General features: G+C 37.6%; 2 protein-coding genes across 5 annotated transcripts in view; both read left to right on the plus strand.

Moving 5' to 3' along the window:
* Positions 1–1,586, plus strand: part of cmn (calymmin) — a gene marked incomplete in the record, with an annotated part of 48,248 nt that extends 46,662 nt beyond the window's left edge. Inside the window, 2 exon segments of the mRNA NM_131014.1 lie at positions 730–780; positions 1,188–1,586. Coding sequence (NP_571089.1) covers positions 730–780; positions 1,188–1,192 — 56 coding nt within the window.
* On the plus strand, positions 1,542–17,740 carry paqr4b (progestin and adipoQ receptor family member IVb). Of its 4 annotated transcripts, none has more exons than XM_087276003.1 (5): positions 1,542–2,208; positions 9,191–9,225; positions 9,341–9,409; positions 13,666–14,992; positions 15,941–17,740. In XM_087276003.1, the coding sequence occupies exons 1-4, from the start codon at positions 2,043–2,045 to the stop codon at positions 13,729–13,731; spliced, it is 336 nt and encodes a 111-aa protein (XP_087132129.1). In that variant the 5' UTR covers positions 1,542–2,042; the 3' UTR covers positions 13,732–14,992; positions 15,941–17,740. The 4 variants fall into 4 exon arrangements, with proteins under 4 accessions (XP_087132129.1, XP_087132128.1, XP_087132127.1 ...); XM_087276002.1 differs by having other exon boundaries at positions 9,191–9,409; positions 13,666–14,535; positions 14,621–14,992; positions 15,941–17,734; XM_087276001.1 differs by having other exon boundaries at positions 9,191–9,409; positions 15,941–17,734.
* Positions 17,741–19,601: the final 1,861 nt, after the last annotated feature.

Raw genomic sequence — 19,601 nt, forward strand, 5'->3', positions numbered from 1 at the left:
TTTTTTATTATTTTTATTTTATTTTTTGCACTGCTTGATTTTTTTTTTTTTTTTTTTTGCAGTTCTTTTTTGTTTGCAAATTTCATCTTTATTTCTCAAAGCTTAATTTTCCCTTTGCTGTTCTTTATTTTTGTTGCAAAATGTGTTTTTAGTCCTTAAATTATTTTTCGCTTTGTAAATTTTGGAGGTTTGCATTTATTATTTCTTTTATTTGGCAAGTATATATGGCCCTAGATTGACTCCATAAACTAGGCAGGTTAGAGTAATTAGGTTATTGTATAAGTTGGTTTGTTCTGTAGACTGTCAAAAAACAATATAGCTTAAAGGGGCTAATAATTTTAACCTTAATGTTTTTAAAAAAATTAAAAACTCCAGACTTTCTCTAGAAGAAAAATATTATCAGACAAACTGTGAAAATTTCCTTGCCCTTTTAAACATCATTTGAAAAATATTTAAAAAGAAAAAACAAATCAAAGGGGCTAATAATTCTGACTTAAACTGTATTATAAAGTTTATATCACTAAAATAGTGATATAAAATTTGTGTTACCTCATTTTGTAAACTCTATGGATGGTTTGAGTAAATTGGCTGGTTTGTATGTTTCAGAAACTGCTAACCAGCTTTCTTCAACATTCTGATGCTTAGTTTAAACTTAGTTTAAAAGGTAAAGTTAGTCACATGTCAGCTAACTCAGACGATTGTGCATTAAAAGTTGTTTCTTTTTAACAGGAAAGGAAGGCAAATACAAATTAAGTGGATTCTTTGGAAATAAATACCAAGGTATGGGTAATGTTTATGCATATTTGGGACCCTAAACCACAAAACCAGCCATGGTATTCGGCCAAGATAGTTATTGGAAAATTAGAAATCTGAAATTTAAAAGAAATCTAAATATTAAGAACATTTTAAGTCGCATTTTAAGTTGTCCTCATTATGTTTTAATCAATAAATACAAGTTTGGATATAATTACACAAGGAAATTTGCTAAGTTTGTTCATGGAAGATGATTCTTACTTAATATTCTAATGATTTTTCATATAAAATAAGAATCTATCATGCATTTTTACTTGTACCACAAATATAGCTAACATATAGCTAAAACATAAGGTTTTGCGGCCCATGGTCACATTTAACATTTATAAAGCTTGAATTATGTACATAACATTGATATCTTTTTCTCTTTTTAGGGTAATTTTGAAGATCAAACTGCAAAACTGTGGTTTTCACTCGATGTCTCTATTTTACACTTCTTTTTTTGGTGGATGTTGTACATTTTCTGTTTCTTAATGGGAATATTTGTTAAACTCTAATTTTGTGTTTTGATTCCTTACTATAAAAATAAACAGCTGCTTGTACAAAAGACATTTTAGATTAAATATAACTATAGCTATATTGCATATTTCTGTCTTTTTGCATTTTTTTATTCCATAATTTACAAACACGTACAGTTTTTTTCTGTATTGTTTTATGTAGATCAGTTTTTTTTAAATACTATTATTTGTTTCTAAAAGCCATTGTTATTTATTTCTTTAGTATCCTGGGGCAAGGCCCATGAATGGTTTTGAATAAATAAAAATGTATATTAATCTAACTGTCATTCTTTCTCTGCACTAATAATCTCTTATATAGTAGAAAGCAAATGGGATTATCATATGAACAATTTTTGGAAATGTATCCGATAAGAAATGAAACGCACGTGTGGAAGTCTACCAGTAGGGTTGTACTTAAGGAACTCTAATCTTCCATGAGCCGACCTCTGCTGAGCCTGACTGCTGCCCACTGATTGGCTACGACACTAAGTAGGAGTAAATTGACCCACAGCTCCTCTGCAAGCAACAGGTTGCTGCAGTTCTACCTGCCGGTACTTCCAAGATGATGGGGCTCGGGTGGCATAAAGTCACAACTTTTGCTAACACTAGATAGCACTAGCTAACTGCACACTTTTAGCTTGATGTAAGCCATTTAAAGAGATTGTAGGCTGTCCATGCGAAGGAAAGTTTGGAGAGTGGTTAAGGACACCTGAGCGCATTTCATATTCTGCTATGGGTTATTTTACTGGACCGAAACTTCTGGATTTTAAGAGTTCACCACCACATCTTCAGTTCAACAAGTATGTCCATACAGGATACCGGCCTATATCCACTTGCAGAGAGTGTCTGCGAAGTTTATTCTATCTCCACAATGAATTTGGGAACATCTATACACATGGTATGGAAAATAAATTGCACAGTTTGCATGTCTGAAAAGTGTTTAGCATACAAAATAATTTTGTACAGCTTTTCTGCAGACCGTATGTTAAAAATTAAATGTATTAATTTGATAATGTATGCTTCATTCTACTGCACTGCAATAAAAATGTCAGTTTTTATCTTTAGTTATTTATCTTTTGTTTTAGCAAAACATCTGGTTTCAAATGAAAAACGAGATTAATTTGCTCACCATTTGGCATCTTATTTGACTTGTTTTAAAGAAAAAACTTATTTCTTAAAGGAAGACCTTTTTTTTTTTGCTTGTCTAGGAAATGGTTCTGGATTTAAGATTTGTTTTAGATGTTAAAAAAGCATTTTCACAGTGGATTGGAGATGTTGCATTTACAAATATGGGAGACACTTAACAAAAGTAACATGGATTACTTTCAAATTATTAATTTTTTTCTGTTTTGGCTTTCCCCTGAAACTGAACTCATGACCTTGGCACTAATAATGTCATGCTCCACTGTTTGAGTTACAGGAAAGCTTTGAGTTACCGAAATGGGGTGATGAAATTCTGGCTGTTAAGAACAGTAAAAGAAGTCTCCGATTAACATAATTGAGAATTTCTGTCTGTTCATCTTTTCCCTGGGATTCGAAACTATGACCTTGGTAGTGCCATTTTTACCTCTTTAAGCTGTTCAAGTTATTGAAACAATGTCAAATCAAATCACTTTTATTGTCACATCAGCAGCAGCACGTGTGGCTCCAGACAGTGCAGAATACAACAATAGCGCAAAATACAGACAGTGCAAAATACTACAACATACAACAACATACTTTCAAAAAAAAACAAAAAAAAAACAGCAAAATGTAAAATTGGCAGTGTTGACAATATGTATAATAAACAGGTATACACATAGTTGCAGGCAGTTTTGTTTTAAGTATGAATTGGTTATTAAAATCAAGTGATTGACTCAGAGGATTGGAACCTTCTCAATATGTAAGAAAAAATTGAGTAACACTTTATTTTGATGGTGTATTTGAGTATTAGTAGGAAACTTTGGAAGTACATGTCAATTTACACGAACCCTAACCCCAACCTAGCAGTCTACTTATAACCTAATGAAAATTAGTTGCAATGTAAGTTAAATTCATTAAACGGACCATCAAAGTGTAACCAAAAATTGTAATCTGTTCTTGCTTTGCCTGGGAATTAAACCCATGACCTTGCCATGGTCTGTGTGAGTTACAGGAAGGCTTTAATTATATGAAACAAGGTGATGAAAATACAGACTGTCTAGAAAAGGACCTTTCTAAACATTTGTTCTAGCTTTCTCTGGGAATCAAACCAATGACCCTCCCATTTGTGGTGTTATGTTTTCAGGTTACACTCTCAACGAGTAAAGATTATTATTAATCATTTATTATTATTGACGGGCGGATTGGTGCAGCGGCTGCAGTAATGCGGTCGATGTATCAGTCCGTTATAGTAGAGAAGAAGCTGAGCTGACAGTCAAAGCTCTTGATTTACTGGGAATCTACGTACCTACTCTCAGCTATGGTCATGAGTTTTGGGTCATGACTGAAAGGACAAGATTTTGGATAAAAGTGGCTGAAATAAGTTTCCTTCACAGGGTGGCAGGGCGCACCCTTATAGATAGGGTGAGGACCTCTGTCACCCAGGAGAAGCTTGGAGTAGAGCCGTTGCTCCTCCACATCAAGTCAGCTGAGGAGGCTCGGGCATCTGTTTCAGATGTCTCCTGGATGCCTACCCTATGGAGGTGTTCCAGGCATGTCCCTCCCGGAGGAGAGCTCGGGAAAGACCCAGGACACGCTGGAGGGACTATGTCTCTTGGCTGGCCTGGGAATGCCTCGGGATCACCACATAGGAGCTAGAGGAAGTGTCTGGGGTTCTCTCCTAAGCCTGCTGCCTCCACAACCTGCTGCCGGAAAAGGGGATGAATAAGAAATTAAATGAAATTAATATTATTGCTTTTCTTGGGAATTGAACCAATGACCTTGTCATTTATAATGTTCTGCTAAAGAATTCTACTGTTTAAGTTACAGGACGGCTTTAATATCCCCTAAAGCAGGGGTCACCAATCTCGTTCCTGGAGGTCCGGTGCCCTGCAGGGTTTAGCTCTAACTTGCCTCAACACACCTGCCTGGGTGTTTCAAGTATACCTAGTAAGACCTTGATTAGCTTGTTCAGGTGTGTTTGATTAGGGCTGGAGCTAAAATCTGCAGGACACCGGCCCTCCAGAAACAAGTTTGGTGATCCCTGTCCTAAAGCATTGGCACTGAGCATTCAGAAATGCGTTTCTTTAATTCTTGATTTTCCTGAAAATCAAACCCATGACCTTGCCATGCACTGCCATAATCTACTTATTTAAATAAAGTACCGCTTTAATAATTTAAAACAAATTGATAAAAAAAATCAGTGGCTGTGGAGAAAAGAAACCTGAAGGTGATTCTTATCTATTCTAGTTTTCTCTGGAAATCAAACCAATGACCACAGCATTTGTCGTGCCATGTTTTACTGTTTCAATGTCAACGTGTAAAGTTTTTAACATTCTTATTATAATTTTATTATTATTGTTGTTGGTTTTGCTTTTCTTGGGAATTGAGCCAATTCCACTGGCATTTGTAGTGTTCTGTTGTGACATTAAGCATTCAGGTTTACATTACATCAATTCTTGCTTTGCAAGGGAATCAGGCCCATGACCTTGCCATATGTAGTGTCATCTTTTACTGTTTGATTTAAAAGAAGGCTTTAATAGTTTGAAACAAGTAGATGAATATACAGTGGCTGTCGAGAAAATAAACTCTGTGAACTTGTAACTCTTAACTGTTTTAGCTTTCCCCGGGATTTAAACCAATGACCTTAGCATTTGTGGTGCCATGTTCTACTGTTTTAATTTGAACATGTAAAGATTGCAATAACTGCTTTTCTTGGGAATCGAACCCATGACCTTGGCATTTGCAGTGTTCTGCTGTGACATTCAACAGATTAAGTTACAGGACGGCTTTAATAGCTACCGAAACATTGGCACTGGGCAAGAATAGAACCCATGCTCTACTATTTGAGTTAAAAGTAAGTTGCTCCTGCTTTCCCTGAAAATCAACCCCATGACCTTGGCGTTTGTAGTGCCATGTTTTACTGAATTAAAAGAAGGCTTTAAGAGATAGGAAACCTCTGATCGTGTAATGTAAAACTACTTTCTCCACTGTTCACCCACTAACCCTCTTCAAATGGGTGTCTAAGTAGCATTACACGGGATTACATCTAATCCTTGTTAGGGAACTGCTGTCCTGGAAGTAATACTGTATAATTTCTGTGGTTAGTAAAAGTGCATGAAAAAATAGGAGGTATACATTTAGGAAATTCCTAAATATGTTTTAGACTTTAGATTCGAATGTGGTGGCCCAGTTTCTCAAACAGGGTTGAGCTAGGGCTAGGACTTAATTAAATAAGGGTGTTTAAACAGCTTTAATAAAAATGACTTAGAAAATCACATTACCGGTGGGCGTATTGTAAGATATCTCACCTGGCTGCCCTCAAGCATGCAATTTAGTTTAGGACTAGCCTTCAGCCTTGTCAGCAAAACCCAGGGAAGAATTAAGTAATTTTAAAATTGATATGAAATCAAACTTTACTTTTCTTGTTTTTATATGTACTATATATAGTATAGTACTTTAATCAATTACTGTAACTCAAAGCAACTTTTGTTCACTTCCTGGTCAAATGGAATTCTTTTAGGGCAGGCATATGAGTGGGCATCTTGTTTCTGCTGAATTTGTCCATTCGTTCAACCTTCCCTCATTTTGCTCGTCTTTCAAGAATTCAACCGATTCCCAAAGAATGAAATAATGCACTGCCCTACATTTTTTTCTTCAGAACATTTTCAAGTGGATGCACGTCACTATAGCGAATAAAAGACAATTTTAACCTCCATTTCATTGCTACTTAATGCCATGTTAATCCTATAAAGACTACAGTTGGCTATCATATCTGATTAAAATTTTTAAGGTTTCTGAATTATCAACTTGATTAAAACTTGAACGCAATGTTCAGCAATATAGCCTTGTGGGAAGTGCGGGTATCCAGAGTTCAAATGCTGTCTTGCGGACCTTTCCTGTTCTACAATTAAGTATCAATAAGTGAGACAATGTAACAGCTTTATCAGTTTTGACATTTTCACAAAAACATCTAAATAGATGGGATCAGGCGCGTTGCTAGGAGGAAAGAGGGACAGAGTGCATAGGGCCCTGGCAATTTATGCCGATTTCAGACTGCATGATTTTCAAAGTAGTCGTGTTACAGATGTTTTCACACTGCATGACCATCTGGGGTAGCGTTCTGTTGGTGCTATTATTACACTGCAGAATGGATCGGCAACAGGGTGTTTCACACTGTATGACTTTAAAATAGGAAGAATTGGCGATTCTTGTCTCTGTCTGCAAACTACGTCTCACCACAAAACACATGCGAGAAGTGATATAAAATAAAAACATGAGGTCACGAATTATATCTAAACTAAACTAAACAAGCAAACTAAATCCTGTCGCACTAATTCACTTGATTTTTATTTTATTGTAAAAAAAAAAAGAAAACATGTATATTACTGTGTTAAATAAAAATCTTTCATATTTTATGGCTTATGGCTATGATTTAGTTTTCAAAATTTTTTATTTTGATTGTTTTTAATTAAATTGGTCTTACATTTCGTATTTTCTGATTTTTACAGTATTTTTATTAATTCTGGTACTTTGACCATAAACCAACATCTCAATTATTCAGTAGAGGCTGATGTTTTTAAAATTATGGAATGTGTTAAAAAAAAATGCATTGATTGTGTTAACTAGTGACATGAGGGGTTAAGAAATGCAATAAAAAATTCTATTGCTTTTTTCTTGGTGTGACAGTTAAAAGGGTTATTTGTAATACAATTTTGTTCTTTAATACAGCAGTAAGATTTATGAACTGTACCCTAAATTTGGTCTTACACGTCTTTGATTGGTTATAGTCTTCACCTTCTCAACAGAAAGAGCTGCGATCGCTGTTCACCGATGGCGGGAAGAACAGCAACGGCTAATGTCTTTGCGCATAATACGCGGTTATCAAAGGTAATCCATAATAGACACAGTGGAGAAAACTCGCACCTCAGGCACGCTCGTGTCAGGATCCACAAGTATGGCTTTAACAGCCAAGAGGAGAGGAAAAGTTACGTCACAAACAGACCAGTGGGACAAACGTCCAAAGTGAGAGAGAGAGAGAGGGAGAGATAGCAAAATAGATAGTAGTGAAATAGCAGCTTATGTGCTATGCCGCCTTCACTCGCCCTCGCCTCCGGCCTTCGCCATAGTATTGCGACATCGTGCATAGGAGATAAAGGACGTCAGTACGTAATAACTGGTTAGGATTTATTACTGAACCAATATCGATAATTTTGACAGCCCAAGTAACGAGTAACATTGCAGCCCATAAAAAATCTATTGGAGTAAAAGTATTAAACTCATGGAAAATATGTTCTGAAGTAAAAGTGGAAGTAGGAGAAAAAAACAATACTCTAGTAAAGTACAGATACTGCCTTTTAGTACTTAAGTACAGTAGTGAAGTAGTTCTACTTTGTTGCTATACATCTCTGGTACTATTTTATAATGTATTTAATTTTCTATAAATGCCTGCAGAGCCATAGACCCAAGATGTCCTCGCTGCAGTCTGTAGGATGATGACATGGATCAGGTTCTATACATAGGCCGTTTCTGTGATGGTTGAGTTTAGGGTTGGGGCAGTTGTAGATCTAGATGTTAAGAACACACTGTAGTAAGTGAGACGGGGCTGAGAGAAGTGAGGGTGTACAAGACGGGTGGTGTGAGTGAGGTAATCAGAGACACCTGGATGCATCACCTGTCTCGTGTCTCACGTAGGAGCCTTGAAATTGTAAAGGAGGAGAGACACCAATGCCAGACGAGAGAGGACCGGGCCCAGACATATTAAGTGATGGTTGACTTCAGTTTGTTTGTCCATTTGATTTGTTTTTTATTATTATTAAAAAACTTTAAAGTGTGTCGGTCCTCTGCCTCCTTCTTCACGGTCATGTTGTCTGGATCCCCTCACTGCTGAGAGGAAGAGCAAGTGTTCAGGAGATAACCGAGCAGAGGAGAAAAACGTTAGTCTGCCCCAAGGTGCCAGGGTGGCGAGAGGCGGCGATGAAGAGTCTGCAGCCATCTCCCAGCATGGGGAGGAGCAGGGGACATCAGACTCACCACAAGAGCCTTGAGAGCCATCTCAAGAGAAGGCCGGGGGAGTCACCCATGTCTGCCAAGAGCCAGAGCCTACTATTGTCCACTGAAGCAGGAGCGGAGCCGAAAGGGGAAAGAATCCACTAGCTGAAAGAGCCAGAAGACACCAGAAGTCACCAGAAGACATGTCGTCGGCGAATCTCCTGTCGAGGACAGAGTGGCAATAGGTTTGGAGAACCGAACCTTTTCCCCCTTCTGCCCTCTCTCTGTCTCTCCTCTCTCTCTCCTCAGCTATCCAGCCCCATTCTCTAAGCCCTATTTATTCTCAGGTTTAGCTGGTCCTGAAGCATGGATAATTGAATTGTACCTGATCTAGAATGTCATCATGCTACATGTTGCAGTGAGGACACACTCTATAGTCCTGCAGAGTTTTGATCCAGACACATGCCTGTAGCTTTCAAGTAATGCTCAATTGTTCAAGTGTATTTATATAGGGTTTATGCTAGGTTCTGCAGAACTATGGCTCTCCATAAGATTTGCCTACCCCTGTTCTTTTCTTAAAATTTAACAAGCTTTACCCATAAGTTCCCAAGAGGAAAGGCTGAACTAGGTCTAGCTCCACATTTGGCTCTGCATTGAGCCCTACAGTTGTTTGGCTTGCTGTGCCAACATTGTTGCAACAGTTTAGGAGTTTCACAAATTCAAAACCAGTCATGTGTAACATGTTACCTTTCTGGTGTTTTGTTCATCAGGTGTCCCCTTCATCTGTTTTTTGCTGTTTCTGCCTGTGAGTATCCCATGGGCTGAAGTGGACGAGTGGTGGATTGGTATTGTGCATTATCTGGCTTGTCTGTCACCCACCATCTGTTCTGTCTTCTACCATCTTTTCATGAACCATGAAGGTGGAGCACCTATTTATGACACGCTTCTGTGCTTCGACATGTTTGGTGTCTGCCTTGTCAACACTCTTGGTAAGCACAGATCCCTAAATCAACATTTTCTTGATAGGCAGCTTAGATCCTGGAGGGCCACTATCCGACAGTTTAGCTCCAAATCTAATCAAACACTCTGCCTGTAGCTTTCCACTGATCTTGAAAACATAAACCAGGTTTTGCAAGTTTGCAAAAAAAAAAAAAAAGTGTGAATTGAGTATATTTTTATTAAGTTGTTAGTAGACTGTAGTAATGTTAACTGTTAGAACCCTGATCTAGGGGGCAAGGAAGTAACATAAATGAAACAATATAACAAATACAAGTCCTTGAAGTTTGGTCCATTCATGACCTAAATAAGTTTTTCTTTTAAAAAATGAAACCAAAACCTTTACCTCGAAGAAGATCCACAGAAAAATAACAAATAAAAATGCCCACTAACTACTTCAAACTTAAAATAGATTTTTTTTTCATTCAAAATATGGATTTTCATGATTCATTTATCATGTGATACCTCAACATAGGCATGAACACTGGGTGATAGAAACATTTATTAGCTTCTTCAGTTGTGTTTGATTAGGGTCGGAGCATAATGCTGTGGTCAATCTAGAGTTTGAGTTTGTGAAATTCTGTCGTACAGGACTGCGAAAAGGGGCGGGATTACACAAGATGGTTAGACATTTAAAAAAAGCGAGCTACTAGTCAGTATTTTAAATTTGTGTCCAGTGAGGTCATGCTTTGATCTTCTATTGGTCTCACGCAATCACGTGATGTGATTTTGCAGGTCAGAGTTCACCAAGCTTGAACTTTCCAATGCAGCGAACTGCGAAACTTCTAGCCCAAGCTTGCGTTTCTAGTCTGATGCATTTGCATGCATATAAATGGAAGTCTATGGGGCAAGAAGTGTAGTGTACCAGTGTACCAACTTCTCCAGGACCGAAGTTTACAGTCCCTCTTTTACATTGATTTCCACCAATCATTGCAGTTACAGTAAAAATTAGGTTATAGTTATATTTTTAGGGCAGAGATTAGGATAATATTTTTGGAAAGGAATGAATAAATAAATACACAGGATGCATAAATAAATACATAGTTTTGAGAAAGAGAAAATGTCCAATGAGCTATAGTTCTGAGGGCCACAATACAAAGAAAAACAACAGTAGAACATCTCTGAATACATACATAACCCAAACTTGAAACAAATGAGCTACAGAAGACCACATCTCACACTGCTGTCAGCTAAGAAAAAGAGTCAGCATTTGGCATAAACAACATAAAACACAGATTTGCCCTGCCTTGAATGGTAAGTGCATAAAAATTGTTCAGCCAGGTGCTGGTTGTGAAAATTCTGTTGGCTCCCTTCCTACCATTTAAAGGGCACCTATGGTAAAAAAAAATCTACTTTTCAAGCTGTTTGGACAGACATGTGTGTAAGTATAGTGCATAGACCGTCATATTTTGGTGATATAAGCACACACAGTCCTTTTTTTCAATTATACAACATAAAAACGGTGGACCAATTGGAGCAGTTTTCAGAGCGACCGCAACTTGACGTAGGAGTGCGGTCCCCCCGCCCACCAATATTGATTGACAGGCGCATTATCATATCCTCAGTTTGTTGATTCAATTCTGCCATTTTCAGCGTGTGAGTCAAAGCGAAATCGCTAAAGGAACACCCTTGCATTGTTTTTAGATGTAAGGCTTATTGGGCTCAACACAAAATCAATATTATCCTCATTATCACTCTAATCGGAATTATTGGTTGTATCATTAGGTAGGTTTGCAAATATGTGTACTTTTCATTGCGTCTACCTTAAACTTAAGCCATTTGCATTTCTTGAGGTCACAGAAGCTCCCTGTGATCTTAACTAGGTGCAGCTAGAAAAGTGCAAGCGCATTGGTTGCTTCATGTGCACATCTCTCCATTGGAAATAATATAACTTGCCTGCTGGTCGCACACCAGAAGCGCCGCTCTGCATGGCGCGACACTTACACAGCACCATGCATTTTGGAGTTCTGGGCGTGGGTTTCTGTCAGGGTACACACAATGGCACTTCAAGCCGGCGGCTGGGTCAGCCTCGGACAGCTGCCGTTGTGTTTACCCTGATGGAGGCCTGCGTTTGGAGCTCTAGAATGCGTGGCGCGACAATTTGGGACACTTTATGTTTCTGCCGCATCACAGAGAGTGTCTGGTGTGCCCTGTCACGGCGCATCCGGTGCCTCAGTCAAAGTTAATTCAGTGTGCGTGGTTATTAGTCTCGGTGTACTAGCTCGGCACTTTAAACTAGCACACAGTTGTCTGTAAAACTATAGAAAGACACAAATGATTTTGTACTCTGCTTGGTCTGTGTCCGAGTCGTGCATGTACGGCTGAATGCTGATCCTTTCACTCCTGCTCTTTCTATCTGTCTGCCTGTCTGTTGCAAACACAGAATGGTTAGCTCTTGGCTCTGGCCCCTTTGTTACACTAAACGGGAAGCTGAAACTACTTTTCATGAGAAGCAACATGCTCCTAAAACAACAAACTGTGTACATGCCCCCAACATGACACTTTTTAACACATTATAATAAAAACATCTGAACTGTGTTTTGAACTGGACCTAAACTGGCTCACTCAGAAGAACCATAATACTATTATTAAATCATAAAAAAGGGGTAAACTATGTGCCCTTTAAGAGTATCCATCTTGTAATGACCATTTCCAGTAGGATAACATGCCATGTTGCATATTTTGAAATGGTTACTTGAGCATGACAGTGTGACCAAAAGTCACCACATTCCAGTAGAGTACCAATAAAGAGCCCCTATTATGCAACAAAAAAGTTTTTTGGTTTTGGGATCTCCAACAACAGGCTTTTATGTATGCAAGGTCAAAAAAACTTTCATTGTCTAATAATTAGAATTAATTTTTACCTAATTTTACCAACGACTCCCATATGATTTGTTCAGTGATTCATTTGTTCCCAAACCTCCTTAGCATGAAGCTAATCTGCGCTGATTGGTCCGATGACCCAGTTTGTTGTGATTGGTCAACTGTGTTCAGCTCAAGACAGAGAGAAATGCCCACCAGGGCGAATCAACATTGTTGAAGTAGTCAGAGTGCAGAGTATATGTGTGAGCCCAATGCTGGAGTGCATTAAAGCAGTGCAGTTAAACACCAGCTTATTGCTCTATTCTTAACCATAAGTAAAAACAACAACACATATTCAGTATTAACCCATTCAGTGGCAAAGTCTGAACTATTTTGAATGTGTGTAGGAACAGCTGACCATAGCAATAGCAACGAGAAACGTCTAAAGATCGCGAACTCACAAACGCATTTAAATCCGTAAACAAAGAGCACATGTTGTGTTTTCAGCGTGGCTTTAGAGAATATAATTAACCAGATACAGTACAAGTTGCATGGATCGATTACAAGTAACAAATCACAATTAAATACATATGTTGAAAGCTAGAGAAAACAAGGAGGCACATTTTAATTACGCTTACACTTGTGTAATGGATGAAGAAACTAATCCATGAATTGTGTACTGCAATTTCCTGTCAAGCTCACACAGAATCCCATTTGTCAATATTTTTTCTAATCCTTCCTTTAACAAACGGCCGATGAATACCCCATAGCAGGGTAGATTGTTGAATTAGTCACCAGAACGTTCACTCATTAATGTTCACTCATCTTCAGTCATGATCAGTCCCACAAACACCTGCACTCTAGTTTGAAGGGAAAGGAGCATTCAAGTTTTACCAGATCTGACACAGAAGATATTTGGTATTGTTTCGTGTCGACGGCAAAAGATCTGCGAGAATGATGATGTCGAATCATTTATTTAAAAAAAAATATTTATTTAAACAAGGAGCACTTTCAGAGAAAGTCATTTTCATGGGAAGATCATTTTCAAAAACCCATAACAGGGGCACTTTAATATGTGTCAACGACAAATTGTGCATTATAGATGTACTGCTAAAAATCTGCATTGGTATATTTTAGTATGGATCTCCTTGTTGAACTTACAAGGCACAAAGAATTTTGGCAAAAAAATAGGTCCAACCTGATTCTAGTAATTAATACAATGAATCCACAATTGTTGTCAACCACTAATTTAGTACTGTTTCATATTCAGAATATTTCCATTTTAAATTGTATTATTATTTTTTTTTTTGTGTCCCTTAAAAAGTTAACCAGGTTAACAGGTTTAATCAGGGTGACATGATCATAAAGTTGTCCATAAACGGTTAAATACCAGAATTTTTGCTTCTTTTTATTCAAGGGCCAATAAAGTTCCCTTTTGTTTTTCCAGGTGCTCTGCCAATCATTCACATCACATTGTTGTGTCACCCAATCACCCGTCAAGTGGCGATGTTAGCGTATCTCCTCCTCTCTGGCTATGGTGTTCACTGCGCTCTCACTGCAGAGAGTAACATACACCGCCTGCAGTCCTTCATCTGGCAGGCAGGCTTCCGCTTTGTTCTCTTTATGTTTCGTCTGATTGGTCCAGGCAGAGGAAGCCCCTCCTCCCTTCAGCTCTACCTCACCATGGATGCTCTGGCAATGTTTGGAGGACTTGTCAATGTTTCCCGCTTTCCTGAGCGATTCAGTCCTGGACGGTTTGACTACTGGCTAAATAGTCATCAGATTATGCACATCATGGTCGTTCTGTCTATACTGTACTTACACTGGGGCATGCTGGAGGATTTACGATGGTTAAAGGGATATCACTGTCCTGATGAATATGGTATTTATGATATTTAAAACAATTAACAGTTGCCTGTAGCTTTTGATTCATGAATGCTTTCCATTTATATGCTTTCAAGATGCATTATAAGACACTGACCGTGGTTGAATTTGACAATGGTTGATTCGGAAAGTATTTACAGTGCTTCATGTTTCCACATTGTTTATGTTACAGCCTTATTAAAAAAAAATCCTAAAAAATGCTACACACAATACACCATATGTGAAATAAGATTTTTTTGAATTGTTGCAAATAAAAAAGTTTTTTAAAAAGCTCTAATTTGAGCTCAGGTGCATTCTGTTTCCTCTGATCATTCTTGAAATGTTTCAGCAGCTTAATTGGAGTTCACCTGTGGTAAATTCAGTTGATTGGACATGATTTAAAAAGGCATACACCTGTCTATATAAGGTCCCAGGGTTGACAGTGCATGTTAAAGCACAAACCAAGCATGAAGACAAAGGAATTGCCGTAGACCAACGAGACAGAATTGTCTCAAGCACAGGGCTGGGGAAGGTTATAGAAAAATCTGAGCTTCAGCATTCTTCTGTGGAAAGAGAAGAAACTTACAGAAGTACAACCATTTGTGCAGCAATCCACCAATCAGGCCTGTATGGTAGAGTGGCCAGATGGAAACCACTCCCTGCTTGCAAAATTCTCTGGTCTTATGAGACTAAAATTGAACTCTTTGGAGTGAATATTAGTCATTACATTTGGAGAAAACCAGGCACCACTCATCACCAGGCTAATAACATCCCTACAGTGAAGCATGGGGGTGGCAGCATCATGCTGTTGGGATGTTTTACAGCAGCAGAAACTGGAAGACTAGTCATGATAGAGGGAAAGATTAAAGCAGCAATGTACAGAGACATCCTGAATGAAAACCTGCTTCAGAGTAGAGATCTGCGCGGGACTAAATTTTGAATCCCGCACCCGCCAGGTTTTAGCCCGAACCCGACCGCTCCCGCTTATATTAAGAATTTATTGTCCCGCTGCCCGACCCGCCCCGTTTTCTGGCCGCCGTGCCCGATCCCGCTAAAGAGCGGGGGAGAACAAAACCGAAAATCCCCCAGCTATACAGTCCAGACAGCCAAGCTGTCTGTATAAACACACACACACACACAGCACCAAGCACACACACACAAACAAATCTCTCTCACATACGCGCACGCACCTACTAACACACACACACAAGCACCAAGCAGACACACAGGCGTTTGCTGTTATATCAACTCAAAGGCTTGTAATACCATGTATCAAGTACCAATGTTATACCAAAAGGTTTTATTTAAAGGTATATAAATACTGAGTCGCGCCAGCTCCGGGCCGCAGCGCACATTACCCTCGGGCCGATTCCGGCGCGGATGCTCGCTTACGGCTCACTTACGGCCGCCGCATCTGGCCCGATTGATTCGGGCCGGAATCGGGCAGTGAGTCCACAAGCATCCGGAGTCCGGCAGCCGGAGCCGGGCTGAGTGGTAAGTCTCTGGCAGGCGAGAATCTATTGCTATCTGGGAAAGCTCTCTCTCTCTCTCTCTCTCTCTCTCTCTCTCTCTCTCTCTCTCTCTCTCTCTCTCTCTCTCATTCGCGCGCGTGCGCACTAACATACACACACACAAGCACCAAGCACACACACAGGCAAAGCTCGCTCTCTCTCTCTCTCTCTCTCTTATTCGCATAGCAATATCCGCGATATTGCTAGACAGCCCGCTTCCGTCCCAAATTAAACCCGTTACCGACCGCTCCCGCGATTTATTCGGAAATTTATTCCCGCGCCGCAGAAATCTGGTCGGGTCCTGCGGCGCCCGCGGGACAGTCGCGGGAATGCAGACTTCTACTTCAGAGTGCTCTTGACCTCAGACTGGGGAGATCATTCATCCTTCAGCAGGATAATGACTCAAAGCACACCTTTAAAATGTCAATGGAGTGGCTTCACAACAACTCAGTGAATGTCATTGAGTGGCCCAGCCAGAGCCCAGACCTAAATCCAATTGAACATCTCTGGAGAGATCTGAAAATGGCTGTACAGGGTCACTTCCTATTCAACCTGATAGAGCTTGAGAGGTACTGCAAAGAGGAATGGGCAAAAATTCCCAAAGACAGGTGTGCCAAGCTTGTGGCATCATATTCAAAAAGCCATGAGGCTGTATTTGCTGCCAAAGGTGCATTAACAAAGTATTATTTAAAGGCTGTAAATACTTCTATACATGTGATTTTTCAAGTTTTTATTTAAAAAAAAAATTTTTTTCACATTGTCATTATGAGGTATTGTGTGTAGAATTCTGGGGAAATCAATTAATTTAATACATTTTGGAATGAGGCTGTAACATTTTAAGAAATGTAGAAAAAGACAAGTGCAATGAATACTTTCCAGATGCACTGTACTTATAAATCTACAGACAACTTTTAACAGATCTTGTTTGTGTGAAAATTTCACTGTCTCCACAATTTTATGGTTTGGTCATTTAGAATTGTTTCTACATGTTACAGCCATGTTACAACAACTTAAGACCTGTCCTGGAAAGATTGCTCAGAATTGCAGTCCATTATTCAAATTACATGACAAAAAAATATAGTTATTTAACAATTTATTGTGTTACACGTTTAAAGTATTTTAGATTATGTTTGACCTCACTAAGTTATCATTGGTTTGAACAGATATTCTTGTGCCATATTGATCTAAAGATCAAGACAACCGGTATGAAGGCAACAGGTATTTCTTTCCTATGTTATGTCAAAGATGTATGATAAAATTCCAAAATGTTTGGGAGTCCCTGCAGTAAAGAAATTGATTTTAATGAATTTGTATGCATTTCAATGAGTTTTAAAGACAAACGCCTTCCAAAGATGTAGTTCTCAGCAAAACTTAGTACACCCCATTTTGAAAATGAATATTTTTATCCATTTCTTAGTGAATATGGGTAATGTACATTTAGGTAAATATTTATTAATTATAATTTTGCATGTATTTATGCATTTATTTTTTTAGTCACAGAACATCTTTTGAAATGGGAATATAATACATTTACAAACTACATTTCAACAATACTGTATATATTTTTGTTTCTCTTGAAAATTTTATTTGATTTTCCCTAACATATACATTTAGGCTACTTTTTCTAATTTTTGAATCATTATTGTAAGTTATTTAGTTAGATTAGTTCCAGATTTGGCTTCAGTACTGACCAAACTAATAAACATTGTAAAGCATCTAATAGAAGATATATTTAATAATTTAAATGAGAGATTTGTGGTGGTGTACATACATATGCTGGCACTGTATGGTATATTTGGTAAAACATTTTTAATTTATTGCCATTTTTTCAATGACAAACAATCATGTACAGTAATCAGTAAATTCGTCTTTAAAGTGATCTTAAAAATTCTTAAAATTAGGGTTTCTTTGATTAATTTATTTTATTTTTCAAGAAATGAAGTGAGCAGCCCAATAAAATCCAAACATTATGTGGAAGCTAAAACTGAAATGCACTTTATCTTTTCAAGGTTGAAAAATCATATTTAGATTGTGTACTAACATTTTTAATTGGCAAACCTGATGAATTGTATTTACAAGGTGCTATTTATATCGAAATTTATATCATCATCAATTTTACTTGAAATAAACAAGCTGGACTTTAATATCATATTTGAAATCTCTCTCTGTAACTCACTGAAGTATAACACCTGGGCACACAAGAAAACCCGTTTACATTGGATGTATGTACTGTCATACTATTTTTTTACTGTAAATTTTGACAAGTATTGTGACTTGTTGAGTCGTGATATGACCTACTATAGGAGTTATATGGCTCAAAAGAGTCAAAACGAAATACAATAGAGCCCAATATCAAATAAACATGCACTATATAATCTTTAAATATCCCATGAAGTGCTTTGAAATGTGCATTTTTCCCCCAAAATTTAAAGTACTGTAATCTCAACTGAAACATGAAGACAGAGGGTTCTATTTTAACGATCTACGAACAAAGTCTAAAGCTCATGACGCAAAAGCATAAAGGGCAGGTCCGAATCCACTTTTGCTATTTTAAGGAGGGAAAAATACTATCTGTGCCCTGGTGCATGGTCTAACAAGGTTGTGCTCATTCTCTTAACAAGTTATGGGTGTGTTTTGAATATAATGTGCATTAAACCAATCAGAGTATTATCTTCCATTCCCTTTAAGAGTCAGTTGCATTTGCTATTTACATGGCGTGTGTTGTAAGTAGAAAAACTGAAAGTTTTACTAGTGGGAAAACAGACTGTCTGCAGTGTGAGGATAAAGAATGAGCCTCCTCCATTCAGCCACTTTACTTTCTCTTTACTTTTACTCCTTTCGTGGGTTAGGAAACTGTTGTATGCATGAAGACATGCATTAGCCTACATATTTAATTGTGTTTGTTAGGCACAAAGATAACTATTTCTATATTCAGTTCTAATTTCCATCAAACAAATAAATGGACAATAATAACAAAGTGTGGTTAAAAAAATTCAAAGTTATATCCAAACACACGTCTTATTCTTATGCCCCATTTAGAGACACATTCATTTCCAAAACCGACAGATGGATCTAAACTTGTTTTTAATTTAAACATATATATATATATATATATATATATATATATATATATATATATATATATATATATATATATATATATATATATGTCCTTTTTATATATAAATGCTTTTTTATACTGTTAATAATAATAACAATATAAAAACGAAAATTGTCTGAAATAACTGGAAAATTGAACTGAAAAAAAAGCATGGAGGCATAAAGAAGGTATGGAGGATGTGGTTTTTAATCATTTTTGTAAAATTTTTATCCATTAATTTGTTTTCATATGAAAAGATATTTCTGTATTGCTATACATCCTGTGTGTATTACGCAATAGGTGCAATCTACGCTGGACTTTAGACCTGCTTTTAGTTGGTCAATGGCGCTGCCTATTTCAGTTTCACCTATTTCAACAACAATGCGCCTTCACACATCTCTATTTTAGACCAGCACACCATGTGGTGCAAAATGTGAACGATATGATAAGGTCCAGAGTGGGAAATGTAGTAGCTCCTCCACTTTATAAAATACTGCCAATAGGCTTTTGCTTTATTACAGCTCTGAGAGGGAGAATGGTTGAAAAGCAAATGAAAAGAATCTTAAAAGGGTCGTGATATGTTAGATAATGATCACTCAGAACATTCGATGAGAAACTGAACTATGAAGTGGTCAAAAAAAAAAAGCACAAGTGACAAACTGCGAGCTAGGAAAGTAGGACCAACTATTGTAATATTTGAACCAAACATTTTCATTTGATGAACTTTGCTTGATGCTACAATTTCAACAGGATATTAAAACACATACAAATATTTAGATTACTTTATTTAATTATGGCTATCAGAATTTGAAGACTTTAAACTAACATAAAAATAGTTTCTGAAGACAATCAACTTATTTTATCAAACGCACACTTTTAATATACAGTTCTTTCATGAAGAGGTAGATG

The sequence above is a fragment of the Danio rerio genome, chromosome 12, assembly GCF_052040795.2.
Source record: "Danio rerio strain M-AB ecotype USA chromosome 12, GRCz13ab, whole genome shotgun sequence".
In the NCBI taxonomy this organism is placed as follows: domain Eukaryota; kingdom Metazoa; phylum Chordata; class Actinopteri; order Cypriniformes; family Danionidae; genus Danio; species Danio rerio.

Coding starts and splice junctions, on each gene's coding strand:
- paqr4b (XM_087276001.1), top strand. CDS start 2,043: ATGGGTTATTTTACTGGACCGAAACTTCTGGATTTTAAGAGTTCACCA. Junction 2,209..9,190: donor TGGGAACATCTATACACATG/GTATGGAAAATA, acceptor TTTGTTCATCAG/GTGTCCCCTTCATCTGTTTT. Junction 9,410..13,665: donor CTGCCTTGTCAACACTCTTG/GTAAGCACAGAT, acceptor TTGTTTTTCCAG/GTGCTCTGCCAATCATTCAC.